Genomic DNA, 23,155 nt, shown 5'->3' with positions numbered 1-23,155 from the left:
AATTTTTCTTGTTACTAGATAGTCTTCAAAATTGACATTTTTTATTTTATTTTTGCTGGGAAAGATTGGCCCTGAGCTAACATCTGTTGCCAATCTTCCTCCTCTTTTTTGTTTTCTTCTCCCCAAAGCCCCAGTACACATTTGTATATTCTAGTTGTAGGTCCTTCTACTTCTTTTATGTGAGCCGCTGCCACAGCATGGCTACTGACAGACGAGTGGTGTGTTCCCCAGGCAGCTGAAGTGGAGCATGACAACTTGAACCACTAGGCCATCAGGGCTGGCTCCAAATTGACATTTTTAAAGCCTCAAAACAATCTCTCAGTATATTCTTGTTATTATTCTTAATATTAAGATAATTTTCTTAATCATTATCAGGTATTTAGATCAGACTACTTAACAATGAAGGGGAAAAAAAAAATCTATCGTTATATAAGGATAAAGCAAAGAGCTACTTAATACTCAGTAATCCATGGTCTTTGAGTGGTTTTTCTAGTCATGAACTTATACTCATCTATCCACATATACCATCTCTCACCCCACCCTACAGTTCCTCCTAAAATCCAGACCACTCATTTCTACAAAGTTAGGCACTGAGAAGGCAAACAAGAAATATAATTCATTTATAACGTGCCCAGCCAGATTTAAGAGTATCTAGAAATGAAACAAATGAAAACTAAACGGCCTTCATGAAACTGACCCATGACTGTGGCCTTGTTAGCATGTTGCTTTAACCAACCAAGTTAAACAAACAGCTCTAAAAGTAAAATATACCAATGTTCAAAATATTATCACGAAAAAGAGCACTTCTAATCAGAATGTTACTCCATTCACCCAAATATCAGACTTTTAAAAGCAGTTTCAATTATACAGCCTGAACCCAAAAGGGAAACGAAAAAAAAGGTCTTGGAATTCAAGAATAGCTTTTCAAGTCTTTGCATCTTATTCCAAAGGAAAGACACCGATCCTCAGATCCTTACCCAGACAACAGTATACAAGAAAACCAAAATTACCTATAATTGAACTACCCATTAAAACTATCATTAACATTTTGAGATACTTCCTTTGATTTTTCTGATGTACATAAATTAAATTGGGGTTATACTAAGCATACAGTTTTATATCCTGCCTTGTCACTTAACATATAATGACTATTCTCACGTCCTTAAATATTTTTCAATAATATGCTCTATCATTTATATATACCATAATTTGACCAATGTCCTATCTTTGGACATTTACAGAACATCGTGTGTGTGTGTGTATTTTGCACATCTTGTATTTTCTTCCAGACAGAGACTAAATTTTAGGAAATAGAATTACAAGATCAAAGGACACCAATATATTTAAAGATCTTAATATTGTCCAAGTGTCCTCTATAAAGATAAGGCCAACTTGCATTCCCACCAATAGTGTATCCGTGACCTTATAATAACTCTGAATAGTGCTTTAAATTTAAGTCAAATTCACCTGTTCCAATATTTTCTAATCACTGATTCTTGTTAGCTGAGATGCTCCATCTCCTCAATACAATAAGAAAAGTTTAAAACAATTTACATTGTTTTACTTTGTATTTCAATTGTGACTGTGAAAATCACCCTCAGATCAAAATAAAATTAAACCACTAAAGATCCAAGATTATTCATTCAAGAGTTACCTCAAAGACAGTAAAACAAAACAAGTCTAAAACATTTTGAAATAAAAGCTCCAATTTCAATTTGAAAACATAACAGGCATTTTGGAATCAAACAGCTGTAAGTTTGAACCCCACAATCAGTTTGCGACTTCCTGGATCTATGAGCTTACGTCTTTTTCATTCCAATAACCCCAGCACTTGGAATAGTGCCTGGCACACAGCAATTCAATTAGTATTTGTTAAATAAATGAAAAAAAAAAATGTATCTTTTTCTGAGCCTCATTTTCCTCATAAGAAAGACACAGGGATTTCATTGCTTATTTTCACAGCACCGTGCGGAAGAGTAAGCAGACAACGGATCTGAAGGTGCCTAGCACAAAGGACTGACCTCTGTGGATCACCAAAATAAGTGGTGATCACAAGCTTTAGAGTTTTATAAAGAATTACAAAATACAAATCACAGAAACAGACTATTTAAGCACCTACTTCCAGTAACAAAATCTGAGACGTACAGCTAAACTAAATTATTCAGATGATTAACAAGCATGGCTGCAAGAAGCACAATGAACTAATTTGGAAAAAATAATACAGCATACTAGTAAATGCCCTACCAAATTCTAATTTCCTTTAAAAGGGACACATTTTATGAGATTAAAAATACCCATGTTACATCAAAGTATTTTAAATTTTTTTGTGGGCTTTTACAAATATCCCTTCTCTATTAACTGTATTTATGGAGTATTAATATAAGGAAAATACAGTAAAACAAAAGTTTCCTAGCATTAAAATAGATCTGGGGAACATTTTAGGAATATTCCATAATCTATTCATTTCTCACTTCTTAAATGGAAATTTCCATTAATTCAAGTCAAATTTTAGCCTATTTCCTACTCCTTCTGCCATTATATGATTTCAGACACTTAAAAGTAACCTAGGAATCAAATATTTAGAAAAGACATTTACAATACAAATAATCAGCAAATATCTCTGATGACTGTCCTACAATGGTCTAAAAGCTGACAGACAGAAGTAATACATTTTTATTAAACTGGCACAGACTTAAACACTTTAACTCAGTAACCAAAGACAATATTTAATGTATTTATCTAAAAGAAGCACACCAAAGCAACCACTTGGTCTACCATGGTAAGGTTAAATCTAAGGCTCCCAAATAAAATTTATAAAAGAATTCCCTCAAACATTTTTAAATTTGAAAATGGAAAGATCTCCAGGCCCTTAACTGGGCAGCCTTTGAAGTACCTACCCAGACAGCAAAAGGATGCAGCTAGCAGGTTGCTTCCCTTTAATCTTTCCTTAGAGCAGGTATTAATGAGATCAAGGTTGCAAGTTCAACTAGGAATGAGCCAGCTAACTTTGTTCAGAGAATAACTCTTAGAGTCACAGACCACATCCCCTAGCTCCTGTCACCCATCTGATAAATGTGTATCTGTTATTCATTATTAGTACTCAAGGAAATAAGATGAACTATGGATTGTGAGTCAGAGGCATTTTTGTGTAAAAGATCACATGTGCATTCCAGTACCTAAAAACTCTATTTGTTACCAATACTTACTTAAAATTTTCAAGAGTTTTAAGCCGCTGCTGTTGTCTTTGGAGTCCTGGTAGCTAGCTAAAAATTGCCAAAACAGTCATTTAAAAAAAAAAGAAAGAGGAAGAGGAAGATGAAGGAGAGGAATTCCTCTTAAGATCCTCGATTAAACCTGGAAGTCTTGGTTCTTTACCGGGTGAAACTACTTTTACATTGTAAGCACCTAACAAGTGTTTGTAGAATAGGCTGAAATTCAGGGATTTTTCTACATTGAGTCAGTTTCTTAGCCCTTCTCATTCTTCCTTCAAACATTTGCCAACAGAATAGACAACTATAAAACACTCAGCCATATGCCTTCTTTTGTTCCAACAACAAATCACCCATACCTAAGTATAGGTGACCCTCTACACTGATACTGCTAAAACCTAAACATCTTAATACAAAATAGACGAACTGCTATTAAGCAAGCTGCTTAGAAAACAACTTCTCTAAATTAAAATCCTGTTTTCCTAATACTGTCAGTCGCCTTTTTTTAAAGAGTTTTGTAGCCTTTCCTAAATTAGAACAATCGTATTCCATCACTGTGGCCTCCTCATTTCTCCAAATACAGAACAGCCCAAATGTAACCAGCCCAATATCATAAGATACACTTTGAAGTCTCTCATTACAGAAAATTAAAGCATGAAAACTAAATAAGGTTGTTTCTTATAATCACCAGAAAAACCAAGACATGGATTCAGATTACGCAAAATAATTTTTGCCATAAACGTTGGCTTAAATTGTTTATGAAGAAAAGCAGAACAATAAAGTATAGCACTGGTCATCTTCTAAACCAGATGGTCTTAAATTAGCATAGGCAACATCACTGGAATCCCGGGGCCTCCTGGAGGTGCTCTGAGGTTCCATAAATGTTTGGCTTTCATTCCATTTTCAAAGTATTCTTTATGTTTAAAAAGCTATGACAATGTCTCTCACATTTATTAACGTGTAACGAAAAACAGCATACACGCTCAACTGTGTTAAAAAACCAAATGTAAACGCATCAGTCAAGCTGCCAGGCCACCTTGATTTTATGCAGACCTTGGAATAAAGCTTCTCTTGCCAGCTTTTTCCACATATCTCAACTTCTTGTAAACATGTCACTGATTAGGAAGGCCGTAGCTCTGCATTGAGCTTTTTAAAAACTTAGGTTTGCACATGGATGCCGATATAAAATTAGACCTAGGAATAGAGGTTATCTGCGGGAAACAGGATTTTCTCAACAGTACGCAACTAAAATAAAACATGAAAATAAATAGGAAGCCGCAGCTGTGACTACAATAGCATCCATAATCTGACTTCGATTTTAAATCTCAATGCTCTCAATTTGGAAGAAATCTGTACTTTGCGAAACAAATGTATATTAATAAAGTATCACTTATCTGTGATTTTTTTTCTTACTATGGAGAAAAAAGTCCAATTATTAAAACAGAAAAAGTCTGAATAGCCAAGTAATAAATTTACAGATTGTGAATTTTTTCAAATCAATAGGATCAAATGACTCTAAAATCTCTATGGCCATTTTTTCCACAATGCTACAAATTTTACAGTTACTTTCATACAGCAATCACATACATTCTTTTTAACTTGATTTTGAAATTCAGGAAAATACGTGTCCTCAGTCAATTGTTTTTTCACTTTCAGTTAATATTCCAATTGCACCCACTTATTTACCATATTAGGATTTTTCAGCACTCCTTTGCAGGATGGCATTGTTCTCAAATGTCCAAATTGACAGAAAAGAAAAAGTTATATTTAACTTAAACAATGTCTTTGTCACATTTATTAAAATACCTGAATCCGGAAAAGCTGTCTTTTGAAGATGATTAAAAAGAAAAATTATAATTTTTTTTTGTGTGTGTGAGGAGATCAGCCCTGGGCTAACATCTGCCAATCCTCCTCTTTTTTTCTTGCTGAGGAAGACTGGCCCCGGGCTAACATCCGTGCCCATCTTCCTCCACTTTATATGGGACGCGAGTCGCCACAGCATGGCCTGCCACGCAGTGCGTCAGTGTGCGCCCGGGATGGGAACTGGCAAACCCCGGGCCGCCGCAGCAGAGCACGCGCACCCAACTGCTTGTGCCACTGGGCCGGCCCCCAGAAAAATTATAATATTAAATTATACATAAAATAATAGCCATCTTTGACAGGACATTCAGTAAGCCTAAGGCACTCTTCTTCAAAACTTCTCCACTGAAATAACCCATAATAATGCAGAATAGTCATGGACTCCCATATTCTGATAATATAGCCTTAAGTAAGCCAGGAAAAGAATACAAAATTTCTTTGTAATATTTTCTCTTAAAAATCCTTGTGGGGGCCGGCCTGGTGGCACAAGCGGTTAAGTGCACGCGCTCCACTGCGGCGGCCCGGGGTTCGCAGGTTCGGATCCTGGGCGTGCACTGACGCACCGCTTGGCAAGCCATGCTGTGGTGGCGTCCCATATAAAGTAGAGGAAGTTGGGCACGGATGTTAGCCCAGGGCCAGTCTTCCTCAGCGAAAAAAAGAGGATTGGCAGATGTTAGCTCAGGGCCAATCTTCCTCACCAAAACAAACAAACAAAAAAATCCTTGTGAATTTTGTGTTGTACCTCAGAATACACCCTTTTTTTTTTTTTTTTTGTGAGCAAGATCAGCCTTGAGCTAACATCCGATGCCAATCCTCCTTTTTTTTTTTTTCTGAGGAAGATTGGTCCTGAGCTACCATCCATGCCCATCTTCCTCTACTTTATATGGGACACCACCACAGCATGGTGTGACAAGTGGTGTGTTGGTGCATGCCCAGGATCTGAACCCGCAAACCCCGGGCCCCCGAAGTGGAGCGTGCACACTTAACCACTTGCACCACCAGGCCAACCCCAGAATATATCCTTTTTTATTTAAAAAAAATTTTTAATGTTTTCCCTCTAAAAATCCTTGTGTAAAACTTGAACTCCAGGAAGACGTACCAATTTCACTGCAAAGCTTTGAGTAGCTACCTGACATAATGCAGTGGCCACTAACACCCCAGTACGAGAAGCACGGTCCAAAGTTTGACATACTCTAATGTATTTCCATTTGCAGTAATTAAAACACAATTTTTTCCAGTCTATTCAAGAGCAGAATTTATTCTTCCTTGAATGAATAACTTACATTTTCGTGTTTCATGTGTTTAAGTAACCGCAGTTCTCTGTAGGTTCTTTTGGCATGAATAATGGACTGAAATGGTCTGGATAGCTTCTTCACCGCCACACGTAACCCAGTTTTTGTGTCAAAAGCAGCACTAAGGGAAAAAAAAAACATAAAAACCATCATTAAATGTGCTCTAAATACTTCAAAATTAGTATTTACAAGCATATTTCATTTCCGAATTAAATGGGTCTATAACAAAATAGAAAAAAAGTATAAAGGTAAAAACTAAAATGACCTATAATTCCACTATCCAAAGTAATCTTCTGATATTATTTTAGTGTTTCCTTCTCATCTTTTTCTCTATGCATCTAAATCAGGGGTCAGCAAACTTTTTCCATGAAGGGCCAGACAGCAAATATTTTAGATTTTGTGATGCTTGGGGTCTCGTTCACAACTACTCAACTCTGCAGTTGTATTTGGAAAGCAGCCAGACAGTAAATTTAAAAATGGATGTGGCTGCATCCAATGAAATAAAACAAAAACAGGCAGCCACCTGATCTAGATGAGCCAATAGATTGATATACAAAGAGCTGGATTCTGCCTGTCTTATCTGCCTAGGCCTCACTGTCACCTTGCCACCATATGCTGCCTGAGCAGAGTAGAGGTCTCAGAAACCACCATGTTTTCAGGACAATGAAAATTTGGCACAAACATTTCTTGAGCACCTACAAAGTATCTGTCACTTTTTAGAAGTTGAGATACAGTAGGGAACAAGTCAACAAGTCCCCGCCCTCAGGGGATGGGGGGAGAGAGGAAGAGCAGAATAATAAAATAATTTCAAATAGTGATGAATGCTACTACTAAATAAAACAGAATAATGGGACAAAGAGTGACAGAAAGCCAGTGGAGTTACGCTACTTTAGCTAGGATGCCTGAGGAAGTACATTTGAGCTGAGACAACTGAATGATGAGAAAGTAGCAACCATGTCAAGATATAGGGAAAAAGAGCTTCAAGCAGAAGAAAAAATAATATTCTTCACATTTAATGAGTCTTTACTGCATACCAGGAACTGTTCTAAGCCCTTTACATTAATTTTTTTAATCCCCAACACCCCGTTGAAGTAGGTACTATTATCATTCCCCCGTTTACAAATAAGGAAACTGAAGCACAGAGGTTAAATAACTCGCCCACGGTCACAAAGCTAGAAAGTGGCAGAGCGGCGAGTCTGGATCCAGAGCTCGTGCTGTTAACCACTTTGCTATGCCCCCTCTCAGAAGAGCGAGTGCAAACAAAGGGAAAAAGAAACAGAAGTAGAAAAAACATGGCATGCTGGAGTGACAGAGAGGAAGACGGCCTGCGTAGGTGGAGCACAGAGAGCAAAGGGAGAGAAGACAAGAATGAGGTCAGAGACACAGCCAGAGGCTAGATCCTGTAGGACATGTACAGCAGAAAACCTGAAGTGTATTTTAATTATTTTTAGAGACTGGGCTAATTCAATCATGCCTCATCCTCCATTTATCTCATTCTCTCACGGGGGTCCAAGACTTCTGGATCATCTGCTATCACTACTCTTTCCCACGTGACTCTCCTCTACTTGCTCCAGAAGGTTCTCTCCTTTCACTCCCAAATCCTTACACTATGTCCTTGCCCTTCAACTCCAAGTTTGTGATAAACTCCTGTAAATCTTCAACCTCTTTTCTGAACCTTCCCTCCATCTCTTTGCTTTAATTGAAACTAGGCTGTACCTTGAAGACACTACTTCTCTTATAGCCCTGCCATTAGAGTGTGTTCTCTCCCTCATATCCCAGGTACCTCATGGCTGGCAGGTGGGGTAGATGTCCTCCTTGCCAACCAGTACCACTTCCGGACCATAACTCTCCCTTTGTTTTACAAAAGCTCCTGCTCACGACCATTTTGCCCTCTCTGCTGCTGTTATCCACTGACCTGGAATTTTCCATCATTCATCGAAAAGTTAGTTCCTATCTCAAAGTCTCTCTCCACTCCCAACTTCTGTCATCATTCTTGGCAACTTCAACACCCAGGTGGAGGGCATGTCCAACATCCTGGCCTCTCCATTTCCTGACCTCTCCAGGAAACTCCACCTCATCCAGTCACCTCCATGGTCACACCCTGGACCTCTATCACAGCCAAGAGCTGCCCTGCCTACAAAATTTTGAACGCCAGCACTTGTTTTCCATCACAAACCCCTACGCCTTTTAGTTTATTTCTAGTTTACTTGTACCCTGACTACAATAATTCCTTGATCTCATCATCATTGCCTGTTTCTATCCTTCAGCCCTCTCCTGTCTTCATTTCCCTTCTTGCCTGGCCTAGACTACATGTTCCCTTGTACCTCTCCTCTTTCTCTCTGATGTACTCCCCTGGATAAGGTCTAACTTTGGGTGATCTCAACTATTTAATTCTCCTTGTCTGAATTCAAGAACTAACTGTGGTTGAAGGAAAAAGAATATACCATCATACAGTTTGGTTTCATTCTTAATTTCTGACCTTAACCTCAAATAAGGCTCTCAGTACAGTCTCTTTTTTCTAGTAAGTTCATTTTCCTACTCCACGTCATCATTTGACACCATCTCTCTCCTCAAACCTCCAATTCACCCTCCTCCCTCAGGAGTTGCCCTAGCCTTCACTGAGAAAATAGAAACCATCAAACGGGAGCTCCATCTGCCTACTACTAAATCTACAAACCCATCTGCACTGGACCCATTTTCTCTGCTTTCTCTCTCGCTATAACTAAGGACACATGCCATTTCTTATAAAAATCCAAGACTTCAATAAGTGCTTTGGAGCCAGCCTCCCTCATCTTTTCAAGGACTTCACTCCCTTGTTCCCTTTCTCTCTTACATTATCAGTTTCTCCCTATCTAAGGGCTCATTCTCATCAGCATAAATATGTTCTAGTTATTTCCCACCCTCAACAAAGAAAAAATTTCCCTTGACAACTCCCCATCACAGTCAAAATTCTCCAACGGTTCTCAAACTATGGTTCCTAGACCAGCAGCACTGGTATCACCTGAGAACTTATAAGAAATGCAAATTCTCAGATGCCCCCCCAGACCTACTGAATCAGAAACTCTGAAGTGGGTCCAGTAATCTGTATTTTATCAAGCTCTCCACATAATTCTAACACACACTGAAGTTTGAGAACTACTAATCAATACCTCTGCTACTCCATGAGCATTGGCATTATCTGGGAGCTCTTTAGAAATGCAGAATCTTAGGCCCTAGAGCAGAATCCACATTTTGACAAGATCTCCAGGCAATTCACATACATCTTAAGGTTTGAGAAGCACAGATCTACACAACTGACTCATTTCCTCAGCTCACATTCTTTCCTCAATCCATTTTACTGCTCTTCTCAGGGTCATTAATGACCTCTGTTACCACTTTTCTGAATTAGCAATTGATATGATTACCACTTTCCCCTTCTCTAAACACTCTCCATCCTGGAGTCCATATCAGCACATTCTGCTGGTTTTCTATGACCTCTACGGCAGCTCCTTCTCTGTCTCCACTGCATGCCGTACCTCAACTCAAGCTCTGCATGATGGAGCTCTTCAGGGCATAGTACTGGGCCCTCATCTCTTCTCTCTCTCACACTCTCCTTCTAGATGATCTCATCTATATGTAAGACTTTAAATTAAATGCCTTCTATGTATTGAAAACTCACAAATCTATCTCTCTCACTGAAATCTCTTCTCTGAGCCTGACTGCCTACCTGACATCTCCATATGAAAAACACATATACACCTTAAACTTAGGAAGTTCAAAATACCCAGAACTATTCCTCTCCTTGTCTCTTTTATCTCAATAAACGGACTTTCCATCCAGTTGCTCAAGCCAGATACTTGTCATTCTCCCTTTTCTTACCTCCTGCCCCCCACACAAATCTGTCAGCAAGTCTTGTGGTTTCCATTTCCAAAATACAACTCTAATTCAACTTCTCTTATTTCACTGCTACCATACTAGTCCAAGTCATCCTCATTGCCAGCCCGCCTTCCTATGTTGGTCTCCCTGTCTCCTGTTGCGCTCCCTTCTAATATATTCTCCACAAGCATCCAATACCATCTTTTAAAAATACAAATTAGATGACACCACTCCTCTGCTTCAAATCCTTCAAGGAATTTCCTTGGCATAGAAAATAAAAAGCAAGTTTCCTACCATAGCCTGCAAGGCTCTGGTGACCTGACCCCAATGACCACTCCACCCTGCTCCTGTGCTACTCCTTCCTTCCCCTCTGCCACGATGTTCTGAACATGCTGGTTCCTTTCAGTTCCCTAAACTCTTCAGACAGGCTGTTCCTGAAATGCTCTTCTCCCCCCACCTCCACCTCTACTCTACCCTACAGCTGCACCCTTATCCTTCAACAGCCTCTCAGAGATGCATCTAAGAGGTCCCAAGCAGTTATTCTCTGTCACAACATCCTAATTGTTTCCTTCCTTATCCCACATAAAGGGAGAGGGTTCTCTTCTCTCCCACTCCCCTTGTTCCTACAAATCCATAAAATAGTAACTTCTTCCCTCTTGGAAGTACCAAGTAAATCTACACTCGTCTCTAAACCCCTCACTGACTCTGGTGAGACTGAGAAAATGGCCACTGCTCCTGTCTGACCCCTTCTCTTCAACTCTCCACCTCAGAGTTTGCCTGCCCACCTACAGGCTGAGTACTTTCTCCTCTCCTCCCCTGGTAAGCCTGTTGGGGCCTCCTGGAGCAAGGAATGCCATCAGGTTTCTAGCTGACCTGCCTGGGACTGAGTGTGCAAGTTCAATTCAGTAGGGAAGAAATAAGAAGCCCACTTGAGCTGCCTGTCCAAGCCATTCTCCATGCAAGCTTTACCAGTAATAAAGTACATATTTTTATCTCTATTTGACTCCTATATCTATTGCTCCTGTATCTATTCAGCAAAAGGCAGCCTAGGATTAATCAGTACCCTACAGACCCCAATAATCATAACTTATTACTATATGTTTATTTACCATCCAGCAGAGTGGTTAAATAAGGGCTGGGGCTTTGGTATTATACTATCTGGATTTTAATTCCAGTTCGGCCACTTAGTAGCTATATATGAGGAATTTAATTAAATTCTCTCAGCCTTGTATGTAAAATGAGGATAATGTTCATATCTAATCTGTAGGAAGTTTGTTAGGATTAAATATGATAACTTTGTAGGAGGTTTAGCAAAGGGCCTGGCCCATGGTAAAGCTCAAATATTAGACATTAGTGATGTCTTCCTTTCCCACTCATCATAAGCATCTTGAGGGCATGAAGTGTCTTCTGTTTTATTCACTTTTATATTACCTAGGATTTATCATAATGCCTGGCACATGGTACATTGTCAATAAATGCTTAAAAAAAGTATAAAAGAGTATTTTATAACGTAGTTACCTGAAATATGAAAGAAAAAAACCTCAACTTTATCATTTGGCTCTCCATCTCTATAAATTCAATAGCATCCAACAAGAATCCTATAGCATCCAACATATTAATGTTAGAAACTTACATTTATTGAGTGTTTATTATTGCTAGGCACTGTTTTTAGATCTTTATATGAATGAACATCTTTATTACAACTTTATGAGAAGACATTATCATTATTCTCATTTTACACATGACAGAATTAAGGCACAAAGAGGTTAAGTAACGTGCCCAGGGTATAGACAGAAAATGGGATTCAAGTCCAAGTGGTGTGTTTCAAGCGTGAACTCTTAACCACTATACCATTATGGAAAAAGCAAGTTCAACTTTGCTAATAGTTCAGTCCATTTTAAATATATTCTAATTGTACAGACTCTGCTTCTTTTCTAAAATGCTTCCTACTATAAGTAATTGCACTTCATAAGGAAAAAGTTTTTCCTGTAATCTTGCATTGAACTTAAGATAATATTAATGAAACATTTTATAAGAAATAATTTTAACTTTACATATATTACTCTATTAAGGGGAAGTTGTCAATCCTGGAAGTTCTACTACTCCCTGTGAATCTAAAATACTAAAGGAGTGAATGATGTGGTATCTCACAAATACCAAAATATCACTTCCTAAGTATGTACAGATATATTCCTTCACGAGATTCTTTGTTGGATACAAAAGAAACAACAAACATAGTATCTGACATCACAGAACTTAGCATCTAACTGGGATGATGAAACATACATGAAAGCAAAGAATGTCCAATAATATAGTACAACTATATACAGACAGTTGACCACTTTCAAAAAAGCTGGATTCAAAAATATAAAAATTGAGTTTAAAAATATATATATATAAATATATAAGTTGGGTTCAAAATATATAAATGTTCATTGCAGCCTGTTTACAAGAACAAAACCAAAAACTACCTTAATGTCCAATAGGGGAGAGTTTAAACCATGGTGCATTCTCATGTACCATATATTGCAGCCATTAACAAGAATCTCCACATACTACTATGTACATGTATATTACTGATAGGAAAGAGAACAAGTTTCTGTAGTAAAGGATGATCCTATCAGTGGAAAACCAAATGTATACTCATACACATATATACACATACACAGAAAAGAAATGTCTAATATACTTTTAACATTTTTGCTTTTCATTTTATATTTTTCTATCCTCTGATTTTTTAAAAAATGAGCTTATACCTTTTAATAAGGTCATTAATAAAGTTAGAAGTACAAATCATCTGTATTGTTGTTAACCTGAAACAAACAAACAAAAGAGGCCCTCTTTCTAACTTTAATAAAACTACTATAAACAATTATATTTCCTTCAAATGATACTTACATGGCTACACTCGTAGTACATAAATAAATTTGTATGCTCCATCCCTAAGCATTTTTCATTTTACTAAACAATCATAATATAATAATTTCATTAAATATCTGTACCACAATCTACTCAATCATTCTCTTATTGATGGGCATTATAGCCCTTCTCCTCATTCACACACACAAATAATATAAACACTACAATGGGCATCTTAATTCACACTGCTTCTTCCATAATTGCACGATTTCCTTGGAACAGACCAATAATTTTTACTTCAGAAGACATACACTCCCACTTTTTAAAGCATATTTTACTTAGAAAAGAGAACAAGCAGGAATTGTTCAGAGAAACTGTTCTCTGCTTATTAGTCAGTAATCCCTACAGCAAAAGCTGCTGGAGCAAGAAATACACAACCCATCCCTGCCTCCACCTCTGTGAGCATTTAACTGCTCTGACTTAGTCTCCTGTTTCTATCACTAATCAAAGCAGTAGAGAGAGGGGAAATCACACATTTCATCCTAAATTGAACATTGTAATGACCAACAGCAGAAATTCCTAACAATTAAAAAAAGAAAAATCACCTGATAAAACCAATTAAACACTCAGAGGAGAAGAAATTCAAATTTATTGAATACTTGATTATACCACATATTATTGGGGAAATATTTAATTTAATCCTTATAATAACCTTGTGAGATAGCTACATTTACTTTCCAAAATAAGAAACTAATGGTCAGTGGGGCCGGCCCGGTGGCGTAGTGGTTAAGTTCACAGGTTCGGGGTTCACAGGTTCAGATCCCAGACACGGACCGACACACCACATGTTAAGCCATGCTGTGGCAGCATCCCATATAAACTAGAGGAAGATGGGCACAGATGTTAGCTCAGGGCCAATCTTCCTCACAAAAAAAAAAAAAAGAAAGAAAGAAAGAAAGAAAGAAAAAAAAAGAATCAGAAACATTAACAAACATTAACAACTCACCCAGGGTGATATAACTTGTATGCAGTGGGATTCAAACCCAGATCTGTCTAATTTCAATGCTCCCTCTTTTTCCAGATGCCAAGCTGCCAGGGATAAGGACAACCCTAAGACTAGCCATTAGCTTTGCCTTTATTATAATGATTCATTTACCAGTATTACCAGTTGGGAAGATTCCTCTTAATCACATTTTTAAACTATAGCTACAAATAAAACCTTGTTTTCATGAACAACATCATAAAATGGAATTATCTTTATGATGATCAGGTTCTCCAAACTAAAATTCGGGACACATTGCTTAATAAGTTACCCCCCCAGTTGAAATTCACATGAAGTCTTCCAAAGTTATAAAATTCACATTTTATAAAATCATTGATATAGTAAAAAAAAAAAAAAATTAAAGAACTATAAAATTCATTAAAAGCAATTATTATAATATTAGTCTGTCACTCATCTACTGCTGACTGTGAACCCAGTGCCTAGGACACAATAATATTCATCAAATAAAATTGAATGCTTTGTTACACATTCATACTTGCCCCCCACCTCCCACCAAAAAAAATGGCTTACTAGATTCTTAATATATCTGATATAATTTTGTTTAACTTCTAAATTTATTTACTTATACCCTGCTTTATTCCACAACGGATTTAAAGCAGCCTGGAACTGTATATACACAACTTGACATAACAGTAAGTGATTAAGATAAAATAAATAAGATAAATTCTGTATAGGTGAGGTTAGCATACAAACATATATCATGAGGTCCTTTCTAAACACCCATTAGAGGTGGGCCTCAAATTTGGCTATGAGCCCACTAAAGCCAACACAAAGAAAACACAACCAGTTAAGACATGAGTCATAGGAACCATATAATAAAAACAAACCAGGTACTCAGGAGAACTGAAGAAAGGCATAATTATTCCTGTAATAAAACCAAAGAAGAGTTCCTCCCGTGTATGTTTATGAAGGAGACACTGTAAAACGTGGTAAAAATGTCCTAATCAACATCCTTATAAAAGTATAATAGTAGGTTTCAGATAGTTCTTTTCTTAGAGCATCCATAAGTGGAGACTGTTTCATAAAGCCAAAATACAGTTCATTATTAGCAAAGAGGAGGAGGAGAGTACAAAACAGCACAGCATGTTGCTGTCTGACAGACTTAATCCAAGAGGAAATCTTAAGTGTGTTTAGAAAAATAGATAATAAGCTCCATATTCCTCAGACAATCCTCCAAAGATGACTTCCATCAATTGAGCTTTTGATAGGCATAGAGACACAGAGACTTTGCATTTACACTCTGTGACTGGCACCTGGCTTGACAATTTCCTATGTTGCAAGGTAAAGGCAAATCATTATGCTTTAACAGTCAGCTGAGTTGGCAGGTAGAGGAAGAGACAACCTCTTAAGGAAGGTGAGGTGCTGCCTAACCAGGACAAGTGCCCACGCCCACAGAGCATGAAAGTACAAATGACTGCACCAGGATTTTCCTCAAAAAACAATTTGGGTTTTCCCCAACAGAATGAAGAATGAGCAATCACCTGGCAAGTCTCTGAGTAATTTGTGGGGATCACAAGCGATTTTATAATTTCTTTCAATGGTCACTTTTTTTGTGTGTGTGTGAGGAAGACCAGCCCTGAGCTAACATCCGATGCCAATCCTCCTCTTTTATTTTTTATTTTTATTTTTTTTGCTAAGGAAGACTAGCCGTGGGCTAACATCCGTGCCTATCTTCCTCTACTTTATATGGGACCCGCCACAGCATGGCTTAACAAGCGGTGCGTCGGTGCGCGCCGGGATCCGAACCGCCAAACCCCGGGCCACTGCAGCGGAGCGTGCGCACACTTAACCACTTGCGCCACTGGGCCGGCCCCTCAATGGTCACTTCTTTCAAGATGACTTCTCTCATCCCTGAATGATGTGAATAAGGAAAAATGAAGCCTCAATAATGGATAAGCAGACAAACACAATTTTATTTATTTTCGGAAATCATTAGAAATATTTAAATATATTAAAATCTGTAGTTACATTGAATTAACAAATTCTCATTAATATATCAAATGCATTAAAATATCTAAGTGGAAAGAAACAATCTGCAAAAACATGACTTCTCCAGATCATACAACTTGAGGCCTTTTTTCCAATTTAATTCAGGTTAATTGACAATAGCCTTCAAAATGCGCCTTCCAAATAACTAAGTAATTCAGACTACTAACTTGGAACTTGGAACTTTCTCTTTACCCAACACATTTGATACAAAGTTCAATAAATACCTACTGGAAATATTTTTCAGCACATATCTCCCTTTACTACAGAAATCTACTTTTCCTTCCTTCTAAATTCAGACAAGTGTGCCAGTATCATGTAGTTCTGATGCTTATGTTCCGCCCCTCCATTTTGGAAATAACAGCATGAATATAAAGGCAACTTTATGCAAAAACTAGAAGTTTTTTTTTTTTCTTTTTTGTGAGGAGATCAGCCCTGTGCTAACATCTGCCAATCCTCTTCTTTTTTTAGCTGAAGAAGACTGGCCCTGGGCTAACATCCATGCCCATCTTCCTCCACTTTATATGGGACGCCGCTACAGCATGGCTTGACAAGCGGTGCGTCGGTGCCCGCCCAGGATCCGAACCGGCGAACCCTGGGCCGCCACAGCAGAGCACACGCACCTAACCGCCTGCGCCACCGGGCCGGCCCTAGAACTCAAGTTTTGATTAAAGAACATGAAAAAACATTCTTCAGAGTAGCAAGGGACTTAAAATTGACTTTAAAAACTCATAACATTTGGGGGCCACCCCATATTGATGGGAGGAACATCAGACACTGTTAATGCAATTGTTACAAGTATGTGCAATACAACCAATCCGTAGCTTTTCAGTTTCTAAAAATTCCTCTCATAGAGGTGTAAAACATAAATGACATATGAAAAACCTTATAAATAGATAAGTAGCCCAGAATGGAAAAAAGAATCTCTTAATTGATCACTTATCTTGCCTTGCAGAACTTATAGATCAAGAACATTTATGTGAATCCCGAATTTTCATGAAAATCTCATTCAGATAGCAAAATTTACTTTTAATACCATGTATTAGGGACATTACCTATGGGGCTGGGACTCAGGGAATGGCAACACATATGCTAGATACTTGCCATTCCTGATCTGGTCCAATTCCTGCTACAAAAGCTTCTAAGCTACTGGAACAAAAATGTTTTTCACAACTGCTTCAATTTTCACGAGGCTATTGAAAACTAACGTTCAAACAATGTAGAAATTCACTTGACACATAATCTAAAAATCCAAAACCATTTGTGATTAAAATGTGAAATGCAATTAATCTTCATTTGCTGTAAGCTCCATTTGAAAATAAAATGATTTTATAAGATATTTCTTCATTAAATCTTGAAAAGCTACAGTGGTGTCACCTGTGACACCACTTGATTGCAAATGTGAAATGATATATCTGCATCAAGAGCAATGGTTATCCCATAATGATTGCAAAAATATTACAAGTGGATTACTTTATTTATTTTAAAGGGATTATTTTCCAAAGCCTCATTAGAATGTTGTCACCATGAGTACATCTTCTCTACTTTTGTGTGCTGGAAAATTTCAATAACAAATAGTTTTGAAGTTACAATGAAATACTTTTTAACTCCTTTCATGTTTGAAATATTAAATAAAACTAATCATATATTACACTGTAACTATTTAGTATTACCATCAAACTTTGCCTCGCTGCTACAATTAAAAGGCTTTTACAGTAATCGTGTTTACAGGCTTCACATCCAGAAAAGCACCCTGCAAATATATGTTATGAAGATGACTATAGATGTAAATAATAGGCATTAAAGTGTCTTTACAACTTTTGGTTTTTGCTCAGTCTGTGACTCTCCATCTTATATGACATACATATACTTTTTACAGTAACACTTAGTGTATTAGTTATCTGTTGCTAGATAATAAATTACCCCCAAATTTGATGGCTTAAAGAAGATTTATTATCTCACAGTTCTTGTGAGTCAGGAATTCAGGAGCAGCTTAGCTGAGTGGTTCTGGCTCACAGTCTCTCATGAGGCTGCAGTCAAAATGTTGGCCACAGCTACAGTCATCTGAAGGCTTGACTAAGGCTGGAGGATCCACTTTCAAGATGGCTCATTCACACGGCGTTGGCAAGCCTCAGCTCTTCACAATGTGGGCCTCTCCAAAGGGCTGCTTCAGTATCTTTTCAACATAGGAGCTGACTTCCCCTGAAGCAGCAGTTCTCAACAGAGGGCAATTTTACCTCCCTGGGGACATCTGACAAAGTCTGAGACATTTTTTGGCTGTCACAACTGGGGTGTGTGGAGGGCTGCTACTGGCACCTAGTGGGTAGAGGCCAGGGATGCTGCTAAACATACTTCACAACAAAGAATTATCTGGCCCCAAATATCAATAGTACCGAGGTTGAGAAACTGCACTAGAGCAACCAATCTCAGAGAAAGAGCAAGACAGGTGCCACAATGTATTTTATGATCTACCCTCAGAAGTCACATTATTCCGTCATTTCTGTCACATTCCATACATTAAAGAAGTGAGTCACTAAGTACAGCCTTCACTCAAGGAGAGGAGAGTTAACCTCCACCCCTTTAAGGGAGGAGTATCAAATAATTTATGGCCTTATTTTTAAATCATTACACTTGGCAACTTGATTTTTTCTTTTTCAAAATACTGGAATTTTCAAGATATCTCACTTCCTTTTGGGAATACTAGAGAAGAGCCTTTTTACTGCTCTAGAAAAATCACTGAAATTCCATTTAACAGAGCTACTTTTGCATCCTAGTGAATGGTCTCTGTTAGCAGTATTCTGATGACCTGATCTCGAAAAATTCTATTAAGTATAAACATACGCAGTCTGATATAGAGAAAAGTAAAAAAGTTGTCAAAAGATTTGAGTTCTAGTTTTGGTTCTGGCAATTCCTAGCAGGTGATCTTGGCCAAAGCTTCTATGAGCCTGTTTCCAAACTAATAAAATGGGGGTGTCACCAGCCCTGTTTTCTCACAACGCTGTTTTGAGGCTCAAATAAGATAATTACGTGAAAGTACTTTATGAACTATAAAAGGCAGGTAAGTTTTAAATGTTCCAAGTTGAAATGAACGTGCTATTATAAAATAGTTTTAGGATCAGCTTCCGACATCGGGTTTAGCACATAGTAAATTCTCAAGATATATTTTTAGATCTCTTATTCTCAAATTTGAGGTTATCTCTCTGAAATAACAGTAAAATAGGGCAGATTATTAAAATATAATTAAGGCCCCAATCCTTGATCATTTATTTTCATGCCTTGAATAACTAAAACATAGTCTCTACAAGTTAAAATGCACATTTATTCAGCAATTAGTAGATAGGAACTAAAAACTACTACAATCAGCAACATAATGTAGCTAATACTTTAGACAATGAACTGAAAAAAATTATTCCTTTATATGTTTGTTTTCCAATTTAGACTATGATGGAGAGAGGAAGTTATAGTTTATTTACCTGTTTATCTTCAGGATCTAGCCCAGTGCCTAGAACATAATACAAGGTTAATAAATACATATGAAAGCAGATCGTTGCTTTCCTCAAGGAACTGAGAAATGTAGCTGGGGAGTCAGAAGGAACAGACATGCACATAAACAAATTACTAAAGACTTTTACAAAGCAACACATTTGCTTCCTCCAATTCATTCTGTACACTTCACTCAGACCAATTTTAAAACATTTTTCCTAGCAACTTTACAACTCAATGAAACTATAACAGCTCTCTATTGCCTAGAAAAATGCCATTGCCTTAGCCCTACTCCAGACCTAATTCTTAATTTCCGGGGGTAGGACCCAAGCACCTTATGTTCAAAAGTTCCACAAGTGACTCTGAAGCACAACCAAAATAAGAACCACAATTGGGTTCACCCTACTTAAGATATTTCTCCTGTCAGGGCAGTCCATCTCGTATCTAATTCTCTTAGTTGTGTTTGCTCCTGTTACCTAAAAATGTTCCCTTTCATCCTCTCCAAATACTACCCCCATCCGTCAAAATAATCTTCAAATCCTTCTTCTTCCATGAAACCATTCTAACTACTATCATCCATAATGCCCCCACATCTCTATACACATCAATATCTTTTTATACCTATAGTTCACTAATATTTTATGTCTATTTCTTTTATATACTGGTGGGCATTTAACACTCTCTGATGAATGACCAACAGATGTCCTTCACCACAGTAAATCTAAAATATAAACATGAATATACACACACATTTCAAACTTCAAAATTATGTTGCCTTAATACCTAGAGTTATAGAAATCTTCAGGTAATTGGCTCATTCTCTGATTATAATTTTCATGACCACTGTCATTCATCAGTGCTAATGATGAATATTAGCTTCCTTCAAATATTAACTCCACATATCTAAGGCTGAACCACACAAGTTTATAACATGAATCTATTCCTAGGGTGGTTAGTGCTACATGTCTGAGATCATCTTCAAGAAATATATAGAAAAATAATGAAGGGAAAGCATGAAACATTACATTTCTATAGACTTGAAATCCACAGGGTTAGACATTCTTGAGATTAGGTTTGGAAGTACAAATTTAGACGTACAGTATATGAACAAGGCTACCGTTGAGACTGTGTATCAGATAATGAATTCAAAAGGAATATGCAAAGAAAGTACTAGTGTTTCTATCTTTTCGCAGGTGGAAAGTTCAAGTTACCCTATCTAGTTTTTACTCAGGGCCAATTAATCAAATACATAGGGTTATATAAGTAGTTCTCAACCAACAGTGATTTTGCCCCCAGAGACATGTGCAATGTCTAGAGACATTTTTGGTTGTCACAACTGGGGGTTGCTACTGGTATCTAGTGGGTAGGGTACAGGGATGCTGCTAAATATCCTACAATGCACAAGACAGCCCCCCACAACAAAAAAAATTATCCCATCCAAAATATCAATAGGATGAGTAACCCTAGGTTATACTACATTTGGGAATGTAAACACAGCTTGACAGATGCTCATAACACTTACTGTTTGTTCTCTTAATTTGCTATTTTCCCCCTTTTGCTTCCTTTAGCACCAATATCATTTAATTTATTGAGACTGCTAATTTCAAAGCAGATCATCCAAAGCATCAGGCACTTAGGACTCTAAACTAGGAATCAGAAAATGAACGAAGCCAAACTTGTAACGTCAAATGAGGAAATTATTAGAAGTATATCAATATATGATACCAACATCAATATTTCTCTTCAATTTAATATAAGGTCATTAGGGAGTCATATTTTATTATACCAAATAAGGAAGATAACTAAAATTTTCACCAGCATTTGGCAGCCTGGAGAAGAAAACATAAATAGAAACTATTATGTACAAGTCTAAGTTCAAGAAGGTTCAAGCTAGCTAAAGCCCTAGATGAAGGATTTGACAGAAGGGGAAAAAAGAATCAGCTATTGAGGATAATAAGAATAAAGCAATTATATCTGGGCATAAAGTTATATCTACTATGGGGATGAGGAAATACAAGAAAGAAGAGTACAGTGTACACTTGCATAAACCAGACACCTCAAGCTGAGTGTCACAAAACAGACTTAAGGGCATGATTAAGGGCACAAAATTTGTAGGTGAGAATACTGTCACAGCAGAGAGACTACTCCAAGTGGAAGTATAGGGCTGGGTTCAGGATCTAGATGACCCTTACCCTCAATGTCCCTTTCTTCCCCTAAAGCACAGCCTCCTGGCGCCCCTGGCAGATCAAAAGAAGTTCTGACTTCTTGTGGGCACATGCTGATATCATCACTTTCTAGATATGAATCATCAGATGGAAAGGTTTCTCTGACACAGATTTCCAACACATATCCTTGAATAAAGTTGCCCTAGATGTAAAAAGTGATCAGTACATCACTAGATTCAAGACAGACGCAGAAGAATCTAAAACATTTCAAGGGAAGCATTAGAAATATAAACGTAGATTTGAGATGGCAACTTAAGCTGAAAGAATGCAGAAAAGAAATGCTACAGAGGACTTCCAAAGCAATTTCTGAGGAACAACATAAACATGTCCCTTCTAGACTGTTACTTTCAAAAGCAGGGACACTTCCTGCTTTTTCATTTTTTTAATCTTTATAAACATGACACCTAGTACAGTGAATAGCACTAGCAACACTGAATTAATGAATTTAAGATAACAAAGGGGACAATTGGCAGGCTTCGTTTTTGTTTTTTGCATGGTCGTGTGTTGCGTGATGCCTATACTTTGAACCATGAGCTTGGAAAAGAAAGCAACCCATACTTGTGGGCAGACTAACAGTAAGACACACGTACTCACATACCTTCCTTCATGTCACAGGCACAGTGACAATACCACCAAGGCTTAGGAGGAGGAGGTTTTGAGGAAAACAAGGAAATCTGTAATAACATCATTCAAAGTAACAGGAGCCAACATGTTCAGGGTCTAAAGTTACTCAGACAGCAGGTCTAGACAAAATAAACATTTGTTCTATTACCTTTTTGTTATGTTGCCATGGGAATCTGTGTTTAGGAACACTTATTTTCTGCAACTAGATGATAGAGCAGTAAAAGGGGGATAGCTTTCATGAAAGAGGAGAGAAGCTTGTTGCTGTCAAGGCAGGGAAGATGATAAATCCTATGGGTTTTTATAGGGTCATATACATGTAGAATCTTTCAATCTATGATTTATTAAAGTTAACAGAGAAGTCCTTGGAGCCTCACAGCCAAAACATTAGTAACAGGTAACAATAATCAGACCTCTACTAAAATTATTGCAATGGGGGAAAGGCAGACAAATGTAAAGCAGATTCAGGGCCAAATAAAACAGAAAATAAATGAGATCTTAAATGTTGAAGGAAGGCAAAAATGACTTTTAAAATATGACCCAATAGTAAGAAAAAACCTAGAAGCCCAAAGAAGTTAGAACACATTCAATCTGCCAGCAGGCTAATCTTCTTTTGTCAGCAGAAGTCTAGAGCTAATCTCTTTGCTCCCTTCCTTTTGGCAACAGAAACCTGAAAAAGTCAAGTAAGCCCATGTTATTTAA

The 23,155-nt window shown here is 37.5% G+C and overlaps 1 protein-coding gene across 2 annotated transcripts in view; it reads right to left on the bottom strand.

Annotated features, from left to right (window-relative positions):
* The window catches only part of MAPK14 (mitogen-activated protein kinase 14), a 69,646-nt gene that overhangs the window by 40,147 nt on the left and 6,344 nt on the right, over window positions 1-23,155 (bottom strand). For both annotated transcript variants that reach the window (XM_004424214.3, XM_004424215.3), the window contains exon 2: window positions 6,353-6,482. In XM_004424214.3, coding sequence (XP_004424271.1) covers window positions 6,353-6,482 — 130 coding nt within the window. The remainder of the gene's footprint in view (window positions 1-6,352; window positions 6,483-23,155) is intronic.

The sequence above is a fragment of the Ceratotherium simum genome, chromosome 13 (genome assembly GCF_057802395.1).
Source record: "Ceratotherium simum simum isolate JZ-2026a chromosome 13, ASM5780239v1, whole genome shotgun sequence".
Lineage (NCBI taxonomy): Eukaryota > Metazoa > Chordata > Mammalia > Perissodactyla > Rhinocerotidae > Ceratotherium > Ceratotherium simum.
The sequence above is the reverse complement of the archived record's forward strand: the minus strand, read 5'-3'. Positions and strand labels throughout refer to the sequence as shown.